This window comes from Sapajus apella, unplaced genomic scaffold (assembly GCF_009761245.1).
Source record: "Sapajus apella isolate SASKATOON/1434 unplaced genomic scaffold, GSC_monkey_1.0 scaffold38, whole genome shotgun sequence".
NCBI lineage: Eukaryota > Metazoa > Chordata > Mammalia > Primates > Cebidae > Sapajus > Sapajus apella.
This window is the reverse complement of record NW_022436978.1, coordinates 17,548,642-17,573,504: the sequence shown is the minus strand read 5'-3', so window position 1 is coordinate 17,573,504 and position 24,863 is coordinate 17,548,642. Positions and strand designations below refer to the sequence as shown.

Below are 24,863 nucleotides of genomic sequence, written 5' to 3'. Positions count from 1 at the left end.
AACATTACTTCTTTTTCCTCAGGGCATGCTGCTTCTGAAACTTACTGCCAGCTTATGGAAACATATGAGTCATCTGTGTAGGTGAAGGTCAATGTGTTTGAGGAAAACACTTATTTGACAGGAATTCAGGGATAATTTAGAAAAAATCTGCAACTGCTTCTGAAGTATGTTTACATGTGAAATTTCCTCTTTCTGTAGGTGTTGATGTTGTCAGTAAGAAACTGAGTAGGTTTGTTTAATAGGATTAACTTGTTACATTTTAGAGAAGAAATTAAGTTATTCCTGAAAACTAGAAACTTAAAAAATATATTAATTTTATGAATTGCCACAACTCCTTCACATACAGGTATTCATCTACTGTTAAGAATTTAAACATGTATCCATTCCTCCAGTCTCTTCAGGCAACAGGCAAGTAGCACTTTCAACTTCGGACTAATTTCATAACATTTCAAATAAAAGAGGGTTTGTTCTAGAAGGCGCTCTTTGTCTGGTACCTGTCAGCTGCTACATCTTGGTGCTACCTGTGACTTCCACATCTGCTCATCCTGTCAGGCTGTCAGCTATCCCCTGGCATTTCTAGTCTGTCCAGTTTCTGCTCACCCACTTGAGATGTGGGAAAGGAAGCTACCATTTTCCACAGATCTTAAGACTTTTCCCCATTTTAATATCTGAAATCACAATGCATCTTATAATTGGTGGTATGTGATAGCTTGATTGGTAGCATTTTGTCTTTCTCTGTAGTACATTAAATGTTATTGCTTTTGTTGAACTGATTCCATCAGTTGTATCACACGTCACACTGGTGGGGACTGTGACAGCCATTATGGCATCTTTAGTAAATAATTACCTAGAACTCTTTTATGGTGAGAGGGACAGCGTTTATGCAAGGAGGGAGAAAAGGGATCACACACAGACACGGAAGAGCACTGTGTGCACTTCCCAGCGTGGAGCCTGGAACCCTGGGGAAGGGCAGAGCCTCCTCACAGGGACTGGAGCCTTGGGAGGTTTAGCCTACAGGAAGAGAGCAGGGATTCGTGTGGTCCAGGGTTCTTTAGTTTCCTTCGGGAGAGTTAATCATCTTTACTACCCAGAGTGCACCCTTAGGTCTACATTGTCACCCAGTGATTGATATCTTAGGGTAAAGACTGAGAATAGTCTGGCCATGATCATAAAGATCGGATTGCCACGATCATGGTCAGTCAGGGCTTTGCTGTTTTACTCTAAATGTGGTTCAAGGCAAAGACAACAAGGTGGGGTCCCTGATCCTGCCTGCTAAGCTGAAAAATGGCAATGACTACTCTGCCTCCTCTTGTCAATTCCAGGAGCGACTTCCTCAAACCACTGACATACAGCACACCCAGCTTCTGGAAACCACAGGCACCACAGCACTGTCAAAGAGGAGGATGTGTCTCTGCATAAAGTGATTACAATAAGGGAAAACACTTGAAAAATGGGAAAGATATAGGCTGGGCGCAGTGGCTCACGCCTATAATCCCAGCACTTTGGGAGGCCGAGGTGGGCAGATCACCTGAGGTCGGGAGTTCGAGACCAGCCTGACCAACATGGAGAAACCCTGTCTCTAGTAAAAATACAAAATTAGTCGGGCATGGTGGCACGTGCCTGTGGCCCCAACTACTCAAGAGGCTGAGGCAGGAGAATTGCTTGAACCTGAGGTTGTGGGGAGGTAGAGGTTGCAGTCAGCCAAGATTGCACCATTGCACTCCAGCCTGGACAATGAGAGCAAAACTCTATCTCAAAAAAAAAAAAAAAAAAAAAAAAAAAAAAGGGAAAGATAACCAAAAATATCAAGGTCAACAGGAGACAAAGAGTTAACACTGCTAAGTTTTCAATCCAAATGCAAGAGGCTTTTCTGATAAATTATGAGAGTATTGGCACTGAAACAGACTATAGTCAAAATCCCTTACTTCACAGGCCAGTGGTTATCCAACTGCTTTGATGAGGCACTCCATTAATAAGAGACACATCCCATGTATGTATGCTTACTAACAAATTATGTACATTAACCACTATAAATTCATCTTAAGATATACAAATTTAAAAGAAATAAGTAAAACACATATACTTTCTTCTTTGCAAACCCTATTCTGAAGGTCAATTACAGATAAGAAAAACTGAAGCTGTAAAAGGTACAAGTTGTCTGAGAGCCAAATTCAGTGGCCAAGCCAGAATTCCACAACTAGTGCTCTTTCTACTATACACCAAGACATGGGGAGCCAGGAAGATTTATTTTGACCTTGGTCATTCTAGGACTTCACATACCATATAAAAAGGGCTTCCTAGCTGAGAAATAGCACACACCAGTCCCCAGAAGCAGAGGAGCAGGAGAGGATGTGTGGCGATCCTAGGCCTACTGAGGCAGTGCCGCATTTTGGGTAAAAGCATGGGTGAAGGAGTCCAGCAGAAGTGACTCTGTCCAATTACATTATCACCTGGGCTTGTTTCCTCTTCTGTAAAATGGGAATAATAAAATCTACCTAAAGGGGTTGAATGGGCCAGGTGTGGTGGCTCACGCCTCTAATCTTAGCACTTTGGGAGGCCCAGGCAGGAGGATCCCTTGAGCCTACAAGTTTGAGGCCAGGCTGCACAACATAGTGAGACCTCTTCTTTACAAAAAATGAACAAAATCAGCTGGGCGTGGTGGCACATGCTTGTAGTCCCAGCTATTTGGGAGGCTAAGGTGAGAGGATTGCTTGAGCCCAGGAGGTCAAGTCTGCAGTGAGCCAAAACTGTGCCACTACACACCAGTCTGGGTGACAGGGGGAGACCCTGTCTCAAAAATAAATAAATAAAAATAAAGAAAAGAAAAAGGAAAAAAAAAAAGGGTCGGGTGACGACAAAACGAGAAAGCATGATTCAATGTAGCAGTCACAAGGTGACGAGCCAACGAATGGATAACATGGTGAAAAGAGAATGACCTTCCCAGAACTGAATCCTAACTATGTCACTTGGCAGCTTTGTGGCCTGTGGCGTTTTATTCCCTCATTTGTAAAATGAGGATAACACCTCCTACCTCATAAAGGTTGTAGTGAGGCTTAAATAAGATAATACATGCACCAGTATGCAGATGATCACAGAGTAATGGTTTCCTCCTCTCTCCTTCCCCTTTTGTGTATCTCCACTCAGGAGGAATGTCACCTGCTTCTTCTTGACTCAGTAGCTCTTGGGCAAGCTTGGCACTGCTGATTCAGGAAGGCTGCTGTCCTAGTGCCTAATGTCACACCTGTGTAATGCACTGGACGTCAGCGAAAAACAACTCTCCTTCATAAGAGCAATGAAAGAACTGGCAAAAAATGTCAGAATCAACTTTTTCAGAACTCTGGAAACTAATCAAAGGCTTATAGCAAACCAGGGAGTATTTATTTGAGAAAAATAGCTGAATCTCAAAACAGCTAGCTTTGTAGCATTTTAACTTGTCCTAGTCCAATCTCCCATTCTCTAGTTACAAGGTAGTCTTGAAAGCAGAGGTAGCTGGTAGAATGGAATTGGGGCTCTTTCAAAGCCTCATTCCCAAAGAACTGTCATTATTTGACCTGGCTGTTGGTTCCATGGAAGACCCATTTTTTTGGTTTCCACCTAACCAGTGTGCCAAGGAAGACCCACTTTCAAGGCTGTCTGTTTAACCTGATGGGGAGCTCTCCAAGTACAAAGCTCCTTTCACAGAGGGCATTTGTCAAAAACAATGACAGGTAAGTGTTTTAAGTTTGAAGCTGCCTGAGATGGTATATAACACTTGGGGGCAAACAGGAGACTAATCAAAAATCTTAAAATGAAAAGCAGGGGAATAAGATTTCCACAGAAACTCTGAAAACCTCCAACATAGTCCTGGACTGTAGAAGGCCACATGCATAGTAAGACAAAACAGACCTTAAGACAAAATTCATTGCTAAAGAAGGATATTATATAATGATTAAAAGGTCAATCCATCAAGATATAACAATTAGAAACATATGCACCTAACAATAGAATCTCAAAAGACATGAAGAAAAATGGACAGAATTGAAGGAAAAAGTAACTCTCCAATAACAGCTGGAGACTGCAGAACTCCATTTGCAATAATGGAGAGAATGATCACATGATCAGCAAGGACGGAGAAGACTTCAGCAACTCTATTAAACAACGAGACTTCACGGACATTTACAGAAGATGCCGCCAAGTGACAGAATATCCATTCTGCTCAAGTACACATGGAACATATTCCAGGCTACGTTCAGTCACAAAACAACTTTCAATAAACTAAAACACTAACATTATATGAAGTATGCCCTCTGATCACATGGAATGAAATTACAAATCAATATAGAAATAAATTCAGAAAATTAAACAGTATGCGGAAATTAACACACTCCTAAGTAACCAACGGGTCAAAGAAGAAATCACAAGGGCAACTAGGAAACTGAGATGAATGAGGACAAAACATATAGGATGCACCAAAAGTGGTGCTATGAATGCCCACATTGAAAAAGGAGACCTCAAATCAATAATCTAACTGTTCACCTTAGGAAACGTAAAGAGAAGAGCAAACTAAAACCAAAGCAAGCAGAAGGAAGGAAGGAATGAAAAACACAGATAAATGAACAGAAAAACAGAAAAATTAATAAATCCAAAAGTTGGATCTGTTTGAAAGGATCAATAAAACTGACAAACTTTTAGCTACAGTGACAAAGAAAAAAAAATTCAAATTATGAAAGTCATCTCACGCAGGTCTGAGATTTGCTAACAAATAAAAGGAAAAATAAAAACAAAGTACTGAAATCAGGAATGAAAGCAGAATGTTACTACCAACCTTATAAAAACAAGAATCATTACAAAATACAATGAACAATTATATACCAACAAATGAGAATAACTTAGATGAAATTTAAAATTCCTAGAAAGACAAACTACTGAAATTGACTCAAAAAGAAACAGAAAATCTGAACACACCAAGCATAAGAGACTGAATCAGTAATTTTAAAAAACTTACCACAAAGAAAAGCCCAGAGCCAGATTAGGTGTTAGGTGGCTATGTTTCTCACTGGTTTCACTAATATCTGAGTTTCCGACAGCTGTTGTGACACAAACTTGGTGGCTTAAAACAACAAAAATCTATTCTCTACAGTTGTGGAAGCTAGAAGTCAGCAGTCAGAGCGTAAGGTGCTGGCAGGGCTGTAATCCCTTTGGAAGGCTCTAGGGGGTGCCCTTCCTTCCCTCTCCCTAGCTTCCTGTGGTTCTCGACAATTCTTGGCATTGTTTGGCTTATAGGTGCATCACTCCAATCCCTGCCACCATCTCTTTGGCCTTGTTTTCTGTATCTTTCTTTGACCTCTCCTCTTCTTATAAGGACATGAGTCAATGGATTTAAGGCCCATCTGAATGTAATATGATCTCTCCGTAACTAATCAAATCTCCAAAGACCCTATTTCAAGTAAAGTAACATTCTGTGGTTCTAGGTGGCCACAAATTTGGTGAAAGCACACTATTCCACTTACTACAACTGGGAAATTCTACCAAATGCAAAGGAGAATTAACACCAATGCTTCTCAAACTCTCAAAAAATAGAAGAGGAAGGAACATTTTTCCAATCCATTCTATCACCTTGGTATCAAAGCCAAAGACATCACACACACACACACCCACCCCCCAAAACAAAACCATCAAAATCCCTTTATGAAGACAGATGCAAAAATCCTCAAGACAATATTGGCAAACTAAATCCAGCAATATATAAAAAGGATTATAAATCATGACTAAGTGGAATTTGTCACAGGAATGCAAGCTTGGTTGAACATATGAAAAATTAATGTAATATTTCATATTAACAAAGTTGGAAGACTCACAATTCATAGTTTCAGAATTTACAACACAAACCTACAGGAATAAAGACAGTGTAGTACTAGAATAAGGACAGCTATATAGACCAATGGACAGAATTGAGAGTCCAGAAATACACCTATACAATTATGGTCAACTGGTTTGTGACTGTTGTTCTAAAACAACTCAATGGGGAAAGAATAACCTTGTTCAAAAAATGGTGCTCAGACAAGTGGATATCCATAAGCAAAAGAATGAGTGTTGACCCCTACCTCAAACCAAATACCAACATCAACTCAGAATTAACAAATGCCTACATTTAAGAGCTAAAATTTTAAAGCTCTTAGAAGAAAACGTAGGTATACATCTTTGTGACCTTCAATTAGGTCACGGTTTCCTTGACATGGCACTGAAAATACAAGCAACAAAAGAAAAAAATAGATAAAATGGACTTCAGCAAAATTACAATGTTTATCCTTCAGAAAACACTGCAAAGAAAGTGATAAGACAAGTCACAGAATGAGAAAAGTATTTGTAAATCTTATCTTTTAATAAGGGTCTAGTATCCAGAATATTTTATAAAGAACTTTTACAACTCAACAAAAAAAATAACTATTTTTAAATGGGCAAAAGATTTGGAGAAACAGGCATTTCTCCAAAGAAGAATAAGTATACAATAAGACATGAAAAGATGTTCATTAGTCATTAGGGAAGGGCAAACCAAAACCACAGTGATACCCCTTCACACCCACCAGGATGGATTTAATAATGGCAACAAAATGAGAGAAAATGTGTACATCATATCTGATAAGGGATTAATATCCAGAATATATAAAAAAACTCAACACCCCAATGTAAAAATGAGCAAAGGAAGTAAATAGTTCTCCAGAGAAGATATACAAATACTCAATAAGCACATGAAAAGACGCTCAGCATTACTAGTCATTAGCAAAATGTAAATCAAAACTATACCCATTAGGATGGCTATTATCACATCAAAAAAAAAAAAAAAAAAAAAAAGGAAGCCAGGTGCAGCGGCTTACGCCTGTAATCCCAGCACTGGGAGGTCAAGGCGGCGGGTCACGAAGTCAGGAGATCGGGACCATTCTGGCTAACACGGTGAAACCCGTCTCTACTAAAAATACAAAAAATTAGCTGGGCAAAGCGGCACGTGCCTGCAACCCATCTACTCAGGAGGCTGAAGAAGGAGAATTGCATGAGCCCAGGACGGAGAGGCTGCAGTGAGCTGAGATCATGCCACTGCACTCCAGTCTGTCCAGCCTGGGTGACAGAGCGAGACTCCATCTCAAAAAGAAAAAGAAAATAGGCCAGGCACAGTGGCTCACACCTGTAATCCCAGCACTTTGGGAGGCTGGGGCAGGAAGATTACTTGAGCCCAGGAGTTTCAAAAGCAGCCTGAGCAACTTGGCAAGACCTCAGCTCTACAGAAAATTTAAAAATTAGCCAGGTATGGTGGCACATGCCTGTAGTCCCAGCTACTCAAGAGGCTGCGGCAGGAGGGTTGTTAGAGACCAGGTTGAGGCTGTAGTGAGCCATGTTCACACCACTGCACTCAAGCCTGAGTCACAGAGCGAGACTCTGTCTGAAAAAAAATTTTTTTTTTAAGTATTGGCAAGGATACGGGATGTCAAAACCTTTGTACATCACAGCATAAGTCACAATAACCAAGAGATGGAGACAGTCCAAATGTCCATCAACAGATGAATGGATAAATAAAATGTGGTAAATACAGAGAATGGAATATTACTGAGCTTTACAAAGGAAATTCTGATCATGCTACGAAAATATTATGCTACGCAGAAGTAGCCGGATCCAAAAAAAAAAAAAAAAAAATTATGGTTCCACTTATATGAAGGATCTAGAATAGGCAAACTCACAGAGACAAAAAGTAGAATGTGGTTACTAGTGGCTGACCGGGAGAGGTACGGGGGAGCTATTGTTTACCAGATCCAGTGTTTCTGGTTGGGATAATGAAAAAGTTCTGGAAATACATAGTGGTGATGGTTACACAACATTGTCTTAAACTCCCAGCCTCAGGCAATCCTCCCACCGCAGCCTCCCAAAGTGCTGGGATTACGGGCATGAGCCACCACGCCCAGCCTACAACACTGTAAATCTACTTAGAGCAACTAAACTGTACACTAACAAATGTCTATAATGGTAAATTTTATGTTATATATATTTTACCACAATTAAGAAATACAAAAAAAAAAAAAAAAAAAAACCAAAACCCAAAAAACAAAAAAACTGTAGTTACTGATAGAAAAGATAGGCACTAACAGACAGAATCCTCATACTACTTGAAGGAATGAAAAATGGTGTAGCCACCTATGGAAAACAATTTGGCAGCTCTTCGAAAAGAAAACAAAGGTAAAACTGGATACCCACATGCAAAAGACTGCAGTTGGATCTTTATCTTATACCAATATAAAAAAATTAACTCAAAATGGATTAAAGACCTAAACATTAGACCCCCAAACTATAAAACTCTTAGAAGAAAATGGAGGAAAAGCCTCATGACACTTGACTTGGTAATGATTTCCCAGCTATGACACCAAAGGCACAGGCAACAAAACAAAAAGTAGACAACTAGAACTATGTCAAACTTAAAAACTTTTGTATATCAAAAGGCACAATCAAAAGAGTAAAAGAGCAGAAATCAATCACAGAATGGAAGTAAATATTTGCAAATAATGTATCTGATAAGGGGGTGATATCCAGAACAAATAATGCTTACAACTTGGGCAGGCGCGGTGGCTCATGCCTATAATCCCAGCACTTTGGGAGGTTGAGACAGGTGGATCATTTGAGATCAGGGGTTCGAGACCAGCCTGGCCAACATGGTGAAACCCTGTCTCTACTAACAATACAGAAATTAGCCAGGAGTGGTGACACACACCTTAATCCCAGCTACTCAGGAGGCTGAGGTGGGAGGAGTGCTTGAACCCAGGGGATGGAGGGTGTGGTAAGCCGAGATCGTGCCATTGCACTCCAGCCTGGGCAACAGAGCAAGACTCTGTCTCAAAAAAAAAAAAAAAAAAAAAAAAAAAAAAAATGTTTATAACTCAACTCAACAAGAAAAAATTTAAATAACTAGAGCACTTGCAAGACATTTTTCCAGAGATGATAAACAAATGGCCAATAAGCATGTGAAAAGATGCTCAACATCACCAATCACCAGAAAAATGCAAATCAAAACCAGTGACGTATTATCTCACGCCCGTCAGGACTGGCTGCTGTCAAACACCCACAGACCCACACCCACACCCACACCCACACCCACACAAAGAGAAAGTAACAAATGTTGGCAAGAATGTGGAGAAACTGGAAGACTTGCACAGTTGGTGGGAATGTAAAATGGTGCAACCACCATGGAAAATAGTATAATTCCTCAAAAAATTAAAAATACAACAACCATGTGATCCACCAATCCTGTATTTGGATATAGATACAAAAGAATTGAATGCATGGGTCTCAAAGAGATATTTGCACACCCATGTTCCCAGCAGCATTATTCACAATAACCCAGAGGTACAAACAACTCACATGTCCATCAACAGATGAATGGATAAATGAATGTGATATACACACAAAATAATTATTCAGCATTAAAAAGGGAAGTAAACACTGTCATGTGCTCCAACACGGATAAACCTTGTGGACATTATGCTAAGTAAAATAAGCCAGTCAAAAAAACCAAACATTGTATGATTCTACTTGTATGAGGTATCTGAAGTAGTCAAATTCATAGAAACAGAAAGTAGAACTGTGGCTATGAAGGGCTGAGGAGAGGAGAAAAAGGGGACATACTGTTTAATGAGTATCGAGTTTCAGGTCTACAAGATGAAAAAGTTCTAGAGACTGGTTTTACAAAAATGTGAATATACTGAACTCTGTTGAACTATACGCTTAAAAATGATTAAGATGGTATATAGTTCATGTTTTGCGCGTGCGTGTGTGGTGTTTTTTTTTTATAATTAAGAAAAACAAAAAACAGAGTAACCATATGACCCAGCAATTCCACTCCTGGCCATAAACCAAGAAAAACGTATGTCCATATAAAAATGTGCACATAAAAGTTCACAGCAGCATTATTAATAGCTGAAGAATGGAAACAACTCAAATGTCCACCAACTGATGAGTGAATAAACAAATGTAACATATCCATATACTGGAATATCATTTGGCCATAAAAAGAAACGGAAGTACTGATGATACATACTACAACATGACTGAACCTTAAAAACACTATGCTAACTGAAAGAAACAGGCACAAAAGGCTACATATCACGTGACTTGATGTACACGAAATCTCCAGAATAGGAAAGTCCCTTGAGAAAGCAGACTGATGGCTGAAGGGAGGGTGGGAATGGGGAGTGACTGCTAATGGGAATGGGGTTTCTTTTTGGGATAATGAAGAGGCTCTGGGATTAGATGACAAAGATAGTTGCACAACCTTTTCAATATAATAAAAACCACTGAATATACTTTGACTTTCTACTTTTATTTATTCTTTTGAGAGAGATACGGGGTCTCACTATGTTGCTCAGGCTGGCCTAGACTCAATCCTCTGACCTTGGCCTCCCAAGTGGTAGGATTACAAGTGTTGAGCCACCACACTCAGCTGATTATACATTTTAAATCAACGATCCCCAACCTTTTTGGCACCAAGGACCAGTTTTGTGGAAGACAATTTTTCCACAGACTAGTCATGATGGTTATGCGATGATTCAAGTGCATTACATTTATTCTGTACTTATTATTTCTATTATTATTACATCACAATATATAATGAAGTAATTACACAACTTGTCATAATGTAGAATCAGTGGGGGCCCTGAGCTCGGTCCTGTCTGAGTGTGATGGGAGACAGGGACAGATCATCAGGCATCAGATTCTCATAAAGAGTGTGCAACCTAGATCCCAGCCTGGCTAACATGGTGAAACCCTGTCTCTACCAAAAATACAAAAGTTAGCCAGGCGTGGTAGCACGTGCCTGCAATCTCAGCTACTTGGGAGGCTAAGGCAGGGGAATCACTTGAACCCGGGAAGCAGAGGTTTCAGTGAGTCAAGATCACGTCACTGCACTCCAGCCTATGTGACAGAGCGAGACTCTGTCTCAAACAAACCAACCAACCAACCCCACAAATGAAGCTTTACTCATTCCACTGCTGCTCACCTCCTGCTGTGCAGCCCAGTTTTGCTACCAGTCCTTCACCCAGGGTTGGGGACCCCTGCTTTAAATGGTGAATTTTATATGTGAATTATATCTTAATTTTTAAAAAGGCAGATGCACTGATTTAGAGAGCACTACTTGGTTCAATGACCTCAGGTTATTTTCCTCCTCAGCCCGAGAAAGGTAGTATAACCCCTTTTTTCTCTTTTCCCTATAGAGGATTCACCATACCACTTGGGGTCTAACAGCTACTCACAGATCCCCTGTTTTTAGGTGGGCCAATTCACCCCTCCACAGCTTCTTTATCTGAAGGGGCTCTATATTGACCCACACCCGGCTAGTCCAGACACTGACAAGCATGTACATCCAACAGCATCCAAAGAACTGGGCTCAAACATTCCTTACCTCAGGTTCTCTGGGAACCAGGCAGTTCCAAAGATCAACCTGTTGGCCTCACACAGTGGCTATCATTTCTTTTCCTATGCAGTATCCACCAAACTAATTAAGGACTGGGTCCACAGCTACCTGGAATCAAGAAGAAACCCAGAGAGACTGTCCATCTTCCATCCTCCCACTGGTATAGACAGAAAGTTCGAAACTAATACAGGTAAACAGAAAGAATAGCGCAAATTCACAACGAGGGAGGCAAAGGCCCTTACAATTGCTAACCACAAAAAAAGTTATTATTTCTCTGTACTATCCCTGCAGATGAAAATATCTAACCTCCCCTGTGGGTAACTTTTAGAAATCTGACTCTGTACATTGTTGGAGGACATTTAAATTGTTATACAACTTCTTTTAAGACAACTTTGCAATACACAAAATTTTAAATGTACATATTCTTTGACCCAGCAATTCTATTTCCAGTAATTTATCCTGAAAATATACTTGTACAAGGTACAGAGATCTCTATATAAGGCAATTCACTGCAGTAATATTTATAGCGGAAGACTGAAAACAACTTAAATATCTATTAATAAAAGATCTGTTAAATAATATTCATGCACAAGGAATACTATAATGCCATCAAAAAGAATATGCTGGCCAGGCACAGTGGTTCACACCTGTAATCCCGGCACTTTGGGAGGCCAAAGCGGGAGGATCACTTGAGTCCAGGAGTTCAAGACCAGCCTTGGGAGGCTGAGGCTACAATAAGCCATGATCATGCCACTGCACTCCAGTCTGAGTGACGAGTGAGATGCTGTCATAAAACAAAAAAAAAAAAAGCCTGGAGTGCTGGTAATTTCCATTTCTCAGTTTGGGGGCTAGTTACATGGATGTGCTCAGCTTGTGAAAGTTAACTAGTTGAGTTGTACATGTGACATAACATTCACATTCTTCTCTTATGTATATTATACCTCAATAAAATATTAAAAAGAATGTAACAGACCTACTTGTATTGATATAGAGTGTTCTTCAAAATATTAAGTGAAAAAAATCATGGTGCAGACAGTATGTATTGCATGTTACTATTTTTGTGTTAAACCACAGACAGATATAAATGCCTATACATAAATAGATGCTTTGGAAGAACACGTAAGTAACTAAAGATGCAATGGTTATTATGGGAGAGGAAGGTGTAGAACTGGAAGTTCAAAGTGAGAGAAAGACTGATTTTTCAATTTATGTATCCTTTTTTTCAATTTTAATCTGTTACCATGCATATTTATTCATTTACAATGACAAAATCTAATCTAGGCAGTCAAAAAGGGCTCCCTTTTCTCCCTAGGTACCAGGCTGCTACTTTGGAGCAATTTGCTGCAATTTGTGGTGTGAATCAGCACCCAGATACTTGATGGGGGGAGGCAGTGTGGTTTATCAGAAAGGAAATCAGTGGTGGTTTGCTATTGTAGAAAGTGAAAGGACATAATAAAAAGCGCATTATTTGAAATATGAAGTGGGTTTGATTCCTAAATCCATCTGTTTCTAGCTGTGTAATCTCAGTTATTTAACCTCTCTATGCCCCATCTGAAAAATGAAGATACCACTAACAGGGTTCTTACAATGATTAATAACAACATGAACACATGTAAAGCAGCTAGCATAATACTTGAAACATGGTTGGCCCTCAAGGATTAATTTTGCTATTCTTCTCCAAAAATAAGTTGTCTGCAGACTGGGAAGTCAGGAGTTAAAAAACAACCGTGATTCGAAGGTAAAGATGGGCTACAAAACCAAGGAAAACACTGCCTCACCAGCAACATCAAGAGTAGGTAAGGGGACCTGAGTCTGGGAAGACAGCTCAAAACCTTGAAAAGGCACAAGGAGAGAGAAAACTGAAATGAAAAAGAATAAGCCTGGTAGAAACAGAATAGCAAAGAAAAAAGAACAGACTTCAGAAGTTGGGGCAAGGGGTCAGAGACTGGGGAGTATAGTGACTAAACTTTGGAGCTGACAAAAAATACACTGACCGAGGAGTTAGGGCACAGTTTTCTTGAGATCTCTCTCCCTACCTTTTCTATTCTCTCTTTGCGATCAAAAATAATAATTAAGCCGACTCTTTCCCAGGGCTTTACCTGAATCTCAATACAGTAAGGTCAGCATTCTCTTGAACTAACAGGAAAACTTGGCAAGGGCCTCAAAGACAACCCTGAAAGCTAGAAAGGTAGGAGAAAATATTCTCTCTGGGCGTTGCCTGGGGACTTCCAGGACAGGCTTAAAAGGCTGACAGACCAAGGCAATAGAACAGAAAACTAGCTGACACATGAAAGCATCAAGGATGACAATTCTAACTTGGAAGAATACCACCTCATACTCCCCACTTGGCCCACAAATACCCAGTGAGCTTATAAAAACTTTTTCAGAGCAATATGAAGCCTACGGAGATTATTTCTGTGTAACAAAAATTAAGACCAAGAAAATCCCCTATCAAACAAACAAAAAAGGATTAAAACAAGTTTTCTAGCATATCTTTAAAAAAGGATTCCCATGGACAGATTGAGACAGAACAGTTAAAAACTGGAGACTTCAAACCTGGCATCAGCTGTAAGAAAGATTTACTGTTGTTTTGAGATGGAGTCTCACTCTCTTCCCCAGGCTGGAGTGCAATGGTATGATCTTGGTTCACTGTAACCTCTGACTCCCAGGTTGAAGCGGATTATCCTGCCTCAGCCTCCTGAGTAGCTGGGATTACAGGCATGTGCCACCACACCCAGCTAATTTTGTATTTTTAGTAGAGAAGGGATTTCACACATTAGCCAGGCTGGTCTCCAACTCCTGACCTTAGGTGATCCATCCACCTCGGCCTCCCAAAGTGCTGGGATTACAGGCGTGAACCACAGCACCTGGCTAGAAAGGGAGGTTTTTTACCTCACCATCAGATGCCAGCTTACCAATAAAATAAATTACAGGTATACCTTACAATCTGACTGTTCTTATCTACACCTAGAAACCAAAGAGACACGGATAAATTTGACATACGCCTCGTTATCCGAAACTCAGAAACTACGTATATTTGGAATAACTCTTTACTGTCTGAACTTACTGTATCCAAAATCTTTCCATCCAAATTCAGGAGCTCAACAGATTCAACGGCAAGGAATACTTAAGTGAAGCATTTGCTGTGGTAGTGAGAAGTCTAAGTTCTAGAGCTTTCATGCTGCCATTGTCTAGGAATGACTACTATAAAGCAGAGAAGCACACTGGTCTCACAAAGCTTTAAAAACTCTCAGTCACACTTGTCAAGTTCTTTCAAAACATAAAATGAAAAAAACCCCACCACGTTCAGAAAACATCTCTAATCCAAAAAGAAAGAAAGTGGGATGGAGTGGACCTGTCATCCCACAAATCTATCATTGAGTAAAATCAGGAGCTGAGCCAACTTCACTGTGCAGTCTATAAGAAGCAATCAGGAATACTCAGCAAAGAAAGCTGGACTAATTGGCACCTCAGAAAGAAGACAAGACATAGGAAATCAATAGTTCATGCTTGAGAATCTCAGATGCAGTTAATTGACTAAGCACCACTTACAGATATTGTAAAGCTAGAATCGTTATTACTAGAATTATTATTTCCTAAAAGAAAAGTGTGAGGTGACACTAAATAGTTCAAAGAGCATTTCCTGAGGTTACAGTCACTTGGATAAGCTAACAATAAAGATTTAAGACCTGCAGCATGACCATACACATTTATGTTATTCCAAGCAGCTTAGATTCAAGTTGCAAGATAGATCACAAACATTTCTCTCTACTGCTATGCTCTTCAAGCCAAACGACTGATTTGATTTCAAAAACGAAAAAGACTAGGAAGAAAGAATTCTGATTTTTAATTACCTCCAGCTTCTCTGAATAAACTATTCATCAGCATGAGAAAAGGTTTTAAACTCTGACCCTAGGCTTCTTCATATGTTAAATGGCTTAAAATGACAACCACCTTCAAAGAATGTGAGGTATCAACTAATTGTAAAAGCAAAATCTTGCCACCCTAAAGAAATCTTAATTTCATTACTTTCTTTCTTTTTTTAAATAGAATCTTGCTCTGTCATCCAGTCTGGAATGCAGAGGCGCAATCTCAGCTCACAGCAACCTCTGCCTTCTGGGTTCAAGTGATTCTCCTGCCTCAGCCTCCCTAGTAGCCGGGATTACAGGCGTGCAGCACCACGCCCAGCTAATTTTTTTAATTTTTAGTACAAACTGGTTTCACCATGTTGGCCAGGCTGGTCTCGACCTCTTGACTTCAGGTGATCCACCCGCTGTGGCCTCCCAAAGGGCTGGGATTGCAGGCGTGAGCCACTGTACTCAGCCTCGTTACTTTCATAAAACAAGTAAACAAAATACATTAATCTAGTGGAAACAGACGTGCTACTAAAGAACTATCTTTGAAGTAATCATTTTAAGATGTTGCTGACCTATCAATTCTACGGTCTCAGGCATGGCAACATTGAAAAATCTCAATCCCTTGGTTAAGATTCCATTCACCATTCATTCACGCAACAGATTATGGTGCCCTTACTGTGTACATGATATATGCTAGGTGCTATAACAAAATTTAAAATCTCATTGTTGTCCTCCAGATGCTTACATTGCCCTCAAGGGTGTTACATATACAATTACATAAGGCACATTGCATTATCAATGATAAAAACTGCTATGAGTTCAGAAAAAAAACAAGCACTTCCTAAAGGAAGCAATGTCTGAACCATAAGCCTGAAAGCTGGATCAGGTTCCAATAAAGTCAGAAAAATTAAGGCTTCCAGAAAAAAGAAACAGTTCGAATACAGAAAGATAGGCATCCTTTCTCCACTTCTGTTAAGTACAGAAAATTAAGAGCACCAAATAAGTCTAATCAAATTTGAAAAGAAATATTTTGCAATTCTCTAGAAATAATTTTTTTCTTATGTACACAATCGTTAAAAAACTTAAAAAACAAATTTTTTTTTTTTTTTGAGTCTCACTCTGTCAGCCAGGTTGGAGTGCAATGGTGCGACCACAGCTCACTGCAACCTCTACCTCCCAGGCTCAAGTAATTCTCCCCTTCAACCTGACAAGTGGCTGGGAACACAGCGGTGCAACACCATACCTAGCGAATTTTTTGTATTTTTGGTAGAGATGGGGTTTTGTCATGTTGCCTGGGCGGGCCTCGAACTCCTGAGCTCAAGGGATCCACTCACCTCGACCTCCCAAAGTGCTGGGATTACAGGTGTGAGCCACTGTTCCTAGCACAAATCTATTTTCAAGTTTCTCAAATAACTAAGTCCATAAAATATTGCAGAGGTGTTACCTTGAAGAGCCAGAACTGTCTTTCCATAATAATTCATAAAGAAAAAAAAAGTTTCATGTTGACATGCATGTCATGCTTCCATTTAAACAGGGTTTTAAAAACAGCATGGGGGAGAAGAGAGAAAACTGGCTTTAGAATGAGACAGACTTAGGTTTTGAAACTCAGCTCTACTGCTTACTAGCAGTTTGACCTTCAAAAGTTCCTTCTCTGAAAGTCAGTTTCCTCATCTGTAAAAACAGAGACAGCTACTCTGTAAGCAACTCCGAGTAGGGACAGAATGTGTATTACGGCATCCTGAAGTACTCAATGTTTATGTTAGTTTCTTTGATAAGGGAAATAATCATTAATAATAAGCTGTTCCACAAGCTGGAATCCTACAACAAAACTAACCAATCAGTATCATACTCGATCAAAATGAGATCAGAGCATCATGTAAACCTTCACACCTCACTACTTTATACGCTATTACATTCGCCTATAGGTACAGAGACTGTCTCCTAAACCACTGCTGAGCATGGAACAAAAGCCGTCGCCTGTGACATACTGTACCTTTTGATTTGATTTCTTTTCCCTTGAATGGTTAAAACGTGTAAGCTAACACAAACCTGTCACAGTCCGCTGGCCATCACTTAGGTTATTCCACCACTTGTTAATCTAAAACAGATGGAAAATTGCATATCACCATATGTGAGAAATTTCAGGCTACAAAAATGAAAAACCAGAAGAAAATGCCTTGCACATAAAGGAGGACTTTCTCTTCTGTAAAAATCACTGGTCGCCACAGACATAATAAATACGTACTAGAGTGGAAAAGGGAAGTGTTGTCTTGTCAGGTAGCCCACATTCTCCACACAGAACCACTGGATAGCTCTGGGACCACAATTACTTCTAAACCTCAGTTTCCTGACACATGAAATGGGACAATAGATACCTAGGCAGTGTTGTCACGAGAAGTAACAATAATGTAAAGCACACTCACAGATACAGACAGGTACCAAGGAAGTGATTATTCATACCAAGGTCCTATGTTTTAAAATTCTGAGAATAATGCCTACTAAACTGTACTTTTTTAAAGATCTAGTAATGGTACTGGAGTTTAGTAAAAAGAGGAGTGTCCTAATTTTTCAGGGATACATGTTGAAAATTTTATGGATGAAATATGTCTAGAATTTGCTTTACCATAATACAAGGGTGGAAATAGAAGGGAAAAAAGGGAAACAGATGAAAAACAAAATTGGCCCTTTGCTGGTAAACACTGAAGCTGGATGATAATGATTCATAATACTATTCTCTTTACTTTTGTATCTGCTTGAAATTTTCCACAATTAAAGTTTTAAAATAAAAAAAATATTCTTTTTTTTTTTTTTTTTTTTTTTTGAGATGGAGTTTCACTCATGTTACCCAGGCTGGAGTGCAATGGCGCGAACTCGGCTCACCGCAACCTCCGCCTCCTGGGTTCAGGCAATTCTCCTGCCTCAGCCTCCTGAGTAGCTGGGATTACAGGCGCACGCCACCATGCCCAGCTAATTTTTTGTATTTTTAGTAGAGACAGGGTTTCACCATGTTGACCAGGATGGTCTCGATCTCTTGACCTGGTGATCCACCCGCCTCGGCCTCCCAAAGTGCTGGGATTACAGGCTTGAGCCACCACGCCCAGCCATAAAAAAAAATATATTCTAATGATGAAATCAAACCAAACTTTGTTCTTAAAAATAAAAATCCAAGGTAAAAGAAATTACAGATTAGTACGCATGATTCCATGTTTTCTTTTTAAGAGACAGGGTCCTCCTATGTTGCCAAGGCTGGTCTTGAACTCCTACGCCAAAGCAATCCTCACACCTTGGCCTTTCAAAGTGCTGGAATTATGGGTGTGAGCCACCACACCCGGCAGATTCCATTTCTACAATTATAATTGCACTGTGTATGAGCTCCCAGATCTTACTTCATAGAGAGTGGTACAAAAGGGGTTCCCAGGACTTTCATGTTTCCATGTTAAATTCACATGTTGTTTCAATCTTAACGGTAATAGGTTTTATACGTTAAACCTGTCATTAGTTTAATTCCATTATAAACAAATCAGTCTTTAAATGAAGATTATGTAAACTGTTCGTGTCATTTTTCACCACTCTCAAGAACCATCTGGGTATATCTGGATATCAAAACTTCATGTGCAGACATGTGCTGGAAACCTATAACTTTCTAAGAGTTCCAGGATAATGGAATAGGTCAGTTTTACTCTTCTCAAATGCACTGTACTGAATAAAAGTCTATTGCGAGTTATTGTCATTTTCACCTGCAAATATTATCCACTGTTCTTCTGGCATAAAGCCTCTCGAACACAGACAGGGTTCACGCTTCCTGAATGTGCCCATGCGCAAACAAGGAGGAGTGAATTCCTTTCCCTACTTAGAGAAAACTCAAACCATCATAGTAAAAAGAAAACGCAAGACTTCCTTCCCAGGCTCTTGCTGGCGAGGACCACACTGCTCCCAGGATGGGGAAAAGTAAAGAAGATATCAACCCACTCTCCAGATTGGAAGGGCAATTGTGTCATAAAAATCAAAAGTGCTTGAAACTACATAGGCCTGGAACCACATATTAACTACAGTCTCAGTGTTCAATATGTACTGGTGGCCGGGCGCGGTGGCTCAAGCCTGTAATCCCAGCACTTTGGGAGGCCGAGGCGGGTGGATCACGAGGTCAAGAGATCGAGACCATCCTGGTCAACATGGTGAAACCCCGTCTCTACTAAAACTACAAAAAATTAGCTGGGCATGGTGGCGCGTGCCTGTAATCCCAGCGACTCAGGAGGCTGGGGCAGGAGAATTGCCTGAACCCAGGAGGCGGAGGTTGCGGTGAGCCGAGATCACGCCATTGCACTCCAGCCTGGGTAACAAGAGCGAAACTCCATCTCAAAAAAAAAAAAAAAAAAAAAAAAAAAAAAATATGTACTGGTAAGTAAAAGAAATAAAATATTTATATGTTTTATCTAAAAGCAAACATTTTTAAGAAATCAGTTAAGAAAGAAGTGGGCCATCAACTCACATATAAAGTAAATGAAAAGCTCTAAAAGCTCCATATTTTTTTTTGTATTTCATCTTGAGCACAGAGACACTCAACAGCTGGTATTTACCATAGGTGTGTAAATATCATGTCACTGACAAATGTCTAAAACTCCTCTTGGGGAGAGGCACGGTGGCTCATGCTTGCAGAATTCCAGCATTTTGGGAGGCCAAGGAGAAAGGATCACTTGAGGCCAGGATTTTGCGACCAGCCTAGGCAACAAAGTGAGACTCCCATCTCCACAAAATATGAAATAATTGGCCCAGTGTGGTGGCACATGGCTGCAGTCCCAGCTACTTGGGAGACTGAGGCGAGAGGACTATTCAAGCCCAGGAGTTTGAGGCTTCAGTGAGCTATGACTGCATTACTGCACTGAAGCCTAGGTGACAGAGTGAGACCCTGTCTCTTAGGGAAAAAAAAAAAAAAAAAAAATCACTTGGTAACCCTACCCCTAAGGCATGTGTGTATTTTGAAAAATTCTCTGCAGTTCAAATATGTACTCTAAAGCTGGGGTCTCCATGCCCCGGCTGCTGACCAGTAGTGGTCCGTGGCCTGTTAGGAACCGGGCCACACATAGGGGAGAAAATTACCACAGCTCTGCCTCCTGTCACATCAGCAGCTATATTCGATGCTCATAGGAATGCAAACCCTACTGTGAGCTGCAATGTGAGGGATCTAGGCTGCACGCTCCTTGTGAGAATCTAGTACCCGATGATCTGAGGTGGAACAGTTTCATCCCAAAACCATCTGCCCCCTGCAACCCCAATCTGTGGAAAAACTGTATTGCATGAAACCAGTCCCTGGTGCCCAAAAGGTTGGGGACTGCTGCTCTAAAGTAATCCAGCGAGGTGATCCAAGTACAAAAGTGGTCTTTAAACTTTAGTAGAGCCGAGACATCCTCTACACAGAAACGTTAACAACTATTAATTTTTTTTTTTTTTTTGAGACAGTCTCACTCTGTCACCCAGGCTGGAATGCAGTGGTGTGATCTCAGCTCACTGCAACCTCCGCCTCCTGGGTTCAAGCAATTCTCCTGCCTCAGCCTCCAGAGTAGTTGGATTACAGGCATGGGACACCATGCCCAGCTAATCTCTGTATTTTTAGCAGAGACAGGGTTTCACCATGTTGGCCAGACTGGTCTTGAACTCCTGACCTCAGGTGATCCAACCACCTCAGCCTCCCAAAGTGCTGAGATTACAGGCTTTTTTTTTTTTGGAGACCGTCTCACCTGTCAACCCAGGTTGGACTGCAGTGGCACGATCTCAACTTACTGCAACCTCCATCTCTCGGGTTCAGGCAATTCTCCTGCCTCAGCTTCCAGAGTAGCTGGGGCTACAGGTGTGCATCACCACACCTGGCTAATTTTTGTATTTTTAGTAGAGATGGGATTTCACTATGTTGGCCAGGCTGGTCTTGAGCTCCTGACCGCCTTGGCCTCCCAAAGTGCTGGGATTATAGACTTGAGCCACCATGCCCAGCTGACATTAACATTTTTAACCACCATCTGAGGTGATTTTGGATGCAAGTGGGTTAGAAGGCCAGAATTCTTGGAACACTGTCAAGTGCAACACCAGACATATAAAACAGTAATAAATATTTTGAAGAATATTAAGTGCACTGACTTGACATCTATTAATCTGATGTTGCCATTAACTAAAAGCACTTTATAAATAACCAGAGTTCAAAACTTGAGATTGCCAGTTGAGTAACTACAGTAAACTATAACACATAGTATATTTCAAAATAGCTAGTGGAGAATAATTCAAATGAACCTAGCATAAAGATAAATGTTTAAGGTGATAGATATTCCAATTACTTAGATTTAACTACACATTATGTATATGCATCATGTACACTGAAAACATGTGCATCTATTATGTATCAGTTTTTTAAATCGTGATTAGCTAGAACAAAGAAAGCAGTGTTTATCTTTACCTCCTTTCTGAAATCTCCTTTTTTTTGTGGTCTTATGCTATCCAACCAATCAGCTTTGATACCATCAAAATAACTCTGGACCCTGGATTTCAGTGATTCATATTGCCAAATAGCAGCTGATCCAAATGCACAGCCTGTAAACTATATAAAATTAGAAATATTAAAAAATAAATTTAAAAGGGAAATAGATCTATATATATTTCCAAGGACAATAATTCATTTTCATTGCTTTTTACAAACCAACATAAGGAATACCTGGCACAGTGAAATCTAATAAGTGAAAAGGATTTTTTTTTTTTTTTTTTGAGACAGAGTTTTGCTCTCTCCCAGGCTGGAGTGCCATGGTGTGATCTCAGTGCACTACAACCTCCGCCTCCCGGGTTCAAGCAATTCTCCTGCCTCAGCCTCCCAAGTAGCTGGGATTACAGGTACCTGCCACCACGCCTAGCTAATTCTGTATTTTTAGTAGAGATGGGGTTTTGCCATGTTGGCCAGGTTGGTCTCAAACTCCTGACCTCACGTGATCCACCTGCCTCGGCCTCCCAAAGTGCTGGGATTACAGGCGTGAGCCAATGCACCCCGCCGAAAAGGACATTTTATTGTTTCCCTTTTTATTAACTTCACAGTATGCTGGGGCCTGTTTCCAGCTATAAATCCTCAAATAAAACTGAAAACACCAACTTAGCACCACTTGAAATGCTGTACCAAATGCGGCCCATAAGTTTATTCTCTAAGGCTTACATAAGTGAGCCAGATTCTAAAAGCAAGTATTAAATTCAGACTCTATAATCAGAACTCATGAGCCCAGCTCCTTTTGATCCCCCTCCGCCTGTCCTTACTTTAAGGGAGCCCAAACAGGACAAAGTATTTTAACGCTGCATTTGTAGCAAGGTAGGTAACTCCTAGCGAAGTGCACTCTTACCCCAACAGTAAAAAATAATGGTTTTATGAGAGTCCTTATAGGGTAGGGAGAGGGATAAAAGGCTGTTTCTTCCACGGGAGGAATCAAAGCACTTCTCTTGTGTGCTTTACCACTTGTCCCTGTGTCTGATCTTCGAGGTTCAACCTTCTTGGGTGCTTTTCTGAATCCGCATTTTTGCTGAATAACGAAGTTAAACCTATGGGGCAAAAATAACAGATTAGAAACACAGTGGCGTCTTGCAAACAGCACCTTCTGTGACCCTCCACTTTGCCTGCATCGTCACGTCTCAGTCTCTTCTCGTTCTGCAGTCCAAAAACAGCCAGCACTCCTACTCTCAGAATTCGAAGTCACAAAATTCAAACTTTCTGGAAAAGGTGACACACAAACTACAACAACTTCAGAGGATACTACTACTTTGGGCTATTACTTTGTATCAGTCAACAAAATAATTTGTATCTATCCTCCACACAGAAGAAATGTGAAAACCTGGTAAAAAGCTAGAGAACCCTAAATTATTATTTTTTGAGACAGGGTCTCCCTCCGTCACCCAAGCTGAAGTACGATCACTCCCTCCAACTCCCAGTGGTACGATCACGGCTCACTGCAGCCTCCACATCTCAATCTCAAGCGATCCTCCTGCCCCAGCCTTCCAAGCAGCTGGGACTACAAGCTTGAGCTACCACACTCTGTTACAATTTTTGTACCTTTTGTAGAGATGGGGTTCTGCCCTGTTGCCCAAGCTGGTCTCGAACTCTTGGGCTCAAGCAATCCTCTTGCCATGGCCTCCCAAAGTGCTAGGACTATAGCACGAGCCACGGTGCCACACCAGTTGTCAGTTTCTTTCTTTCTTTCTTTAATGGAGTCTTGCTCTGTTGCCCAGGCTGGAGTGCAGTGATGCAGTCTCAGCTCACTGCAACCTCCACCTCCAGGGTTCAAGCGATTCTGCCTTACCCTCCCGAGTAGCTGGGACTACAGGTGCATGCCCCCACACCCAGCTAATTTTTGTAATTTTAGTATTGATGGGGTTTCACCATAGTGGCCAGGCTGGTCTCGAACTCCTGACCTCATGATCCGCCCAACTTAGCCTCCCAAAGTACTGGGATTACAAGCATGAGCCACCGTGCCCAGCCGTCAGTTTCAATCAGCTCAGAATGACTTCCGATTTTTTTGTTTAAAGTTTGGTCAATTTATGGAACAAATACATGTATTGTCCCTGAAGACATTCCAAATTCCAGTAATTATTTCCTTTTATAAGTATTGACCATTATAAATTAATACATTCCTTCCACCTCTCCCCTTCTTTATTTCACTGTTTTGGGGACATCCACCAAACCTATTTCTTAGTTCTTACCCCAACAATAAAAAAAATCTTTGTTGTTTGAGTCTTTACAGCTTGACCTCCTCAAAACATCTGACACTACTGATCATGCCTGCCAGTCCCAGCTTCTGTTAACAGCATTTCCTACTCTTCAAATTCACCTTTAACTCCCGGGGTCTTCCCTTTTTCCTCTACCCTAGTTCCTCTACCCAACTCAAACTCAACCTATATATGTTCTTGAAACATTCTTCTTTTTCTTTTGTAAAACTGTAACTTTCCCAGGTCACGAAGTAAAGATCCCTTCCTGTTTCTACCCTGAACACATTATCTCTTAGTATTTTGAGAGAGTCTCACTCTGTCACCCAGGCTAGAGTATAAATGACACAATCTTGGCTCACTGCAACCTCTGCCTCCCAGGTTCAAGTGATTCTCCTGCCTCAGGCTCCTTAGTAGCTGGGATTACCACCACGCCCAGCTAACTTTTGTATTTTTAGTAGAGGCAGGGTTTCACCATGTTGTTCAGGCTGGTCTCAAACTCCTGACCTCAGGTGATCCACCCACCTTGGCCTCCCAAAGTTCTGGGATTACAGGGATGAGCCACCATGCCCAGCTTTCCCTTATTTAAGGGATAATAATGTACATTATTTTTATATAAGGGATATGTTCAGGGATAACATTATATTCAGTGCATAACATTCAGTGAGGAGTATCATGACATACTATCCCTACTAGCCTCAAAGCTTCTCAAAAGCAGAGATCGGACATGTCTTTTGTCTCTGTATCCCAGCCCCTAAAACAAGCGCACATATGGTTGAATTTTTTGTGGCCTGGATGACTTCTAAGCAGGTAAATCATTCAAATTTGTTTCTTTAGTCCTTTTTTTTTTTTTTTTTTTTTTT

At 40.6% G+C, this 24,863-nt stretch overlaps 1 protein-coding gene across 4 annotated transcripts in view; it reads right to left on the bottom strand.

Moving 5' to 3' along the window:
* PARL (presenilin associated rhomboid like) overlaps nucleotides 1–24,863 on the bottom strand; it is a 54,611-nt gene that overhangs the window by 15,398 nt on the left and 14,350 nt on the right. For all 4 annotated transcript variants that reach the window (XM_032298464.1, XM_032298463.1, XM_032298466.1 and 1 more), the window contains exons 2-4: nucleotides 22,647–22,842; nucleotides 21,725–21,865; nucleotides 17,332–17,380 (exon numbers count right to left, since the gene is read on the bottom strand). In XM_032298464.1, the coding sequence (XP_032154355.1) occupies nucleotides 17,332–17,380; nucleotides 21,725–21,865; nucleotides 22,647–22,842 (386 nt within the window). The remainder of the gene's footprint in view (nucleotides 1–17,331; nucleotides 17,381–21,724; nucleotides 21,866–22,646; nucleotides 22,843–24,863) is intronic.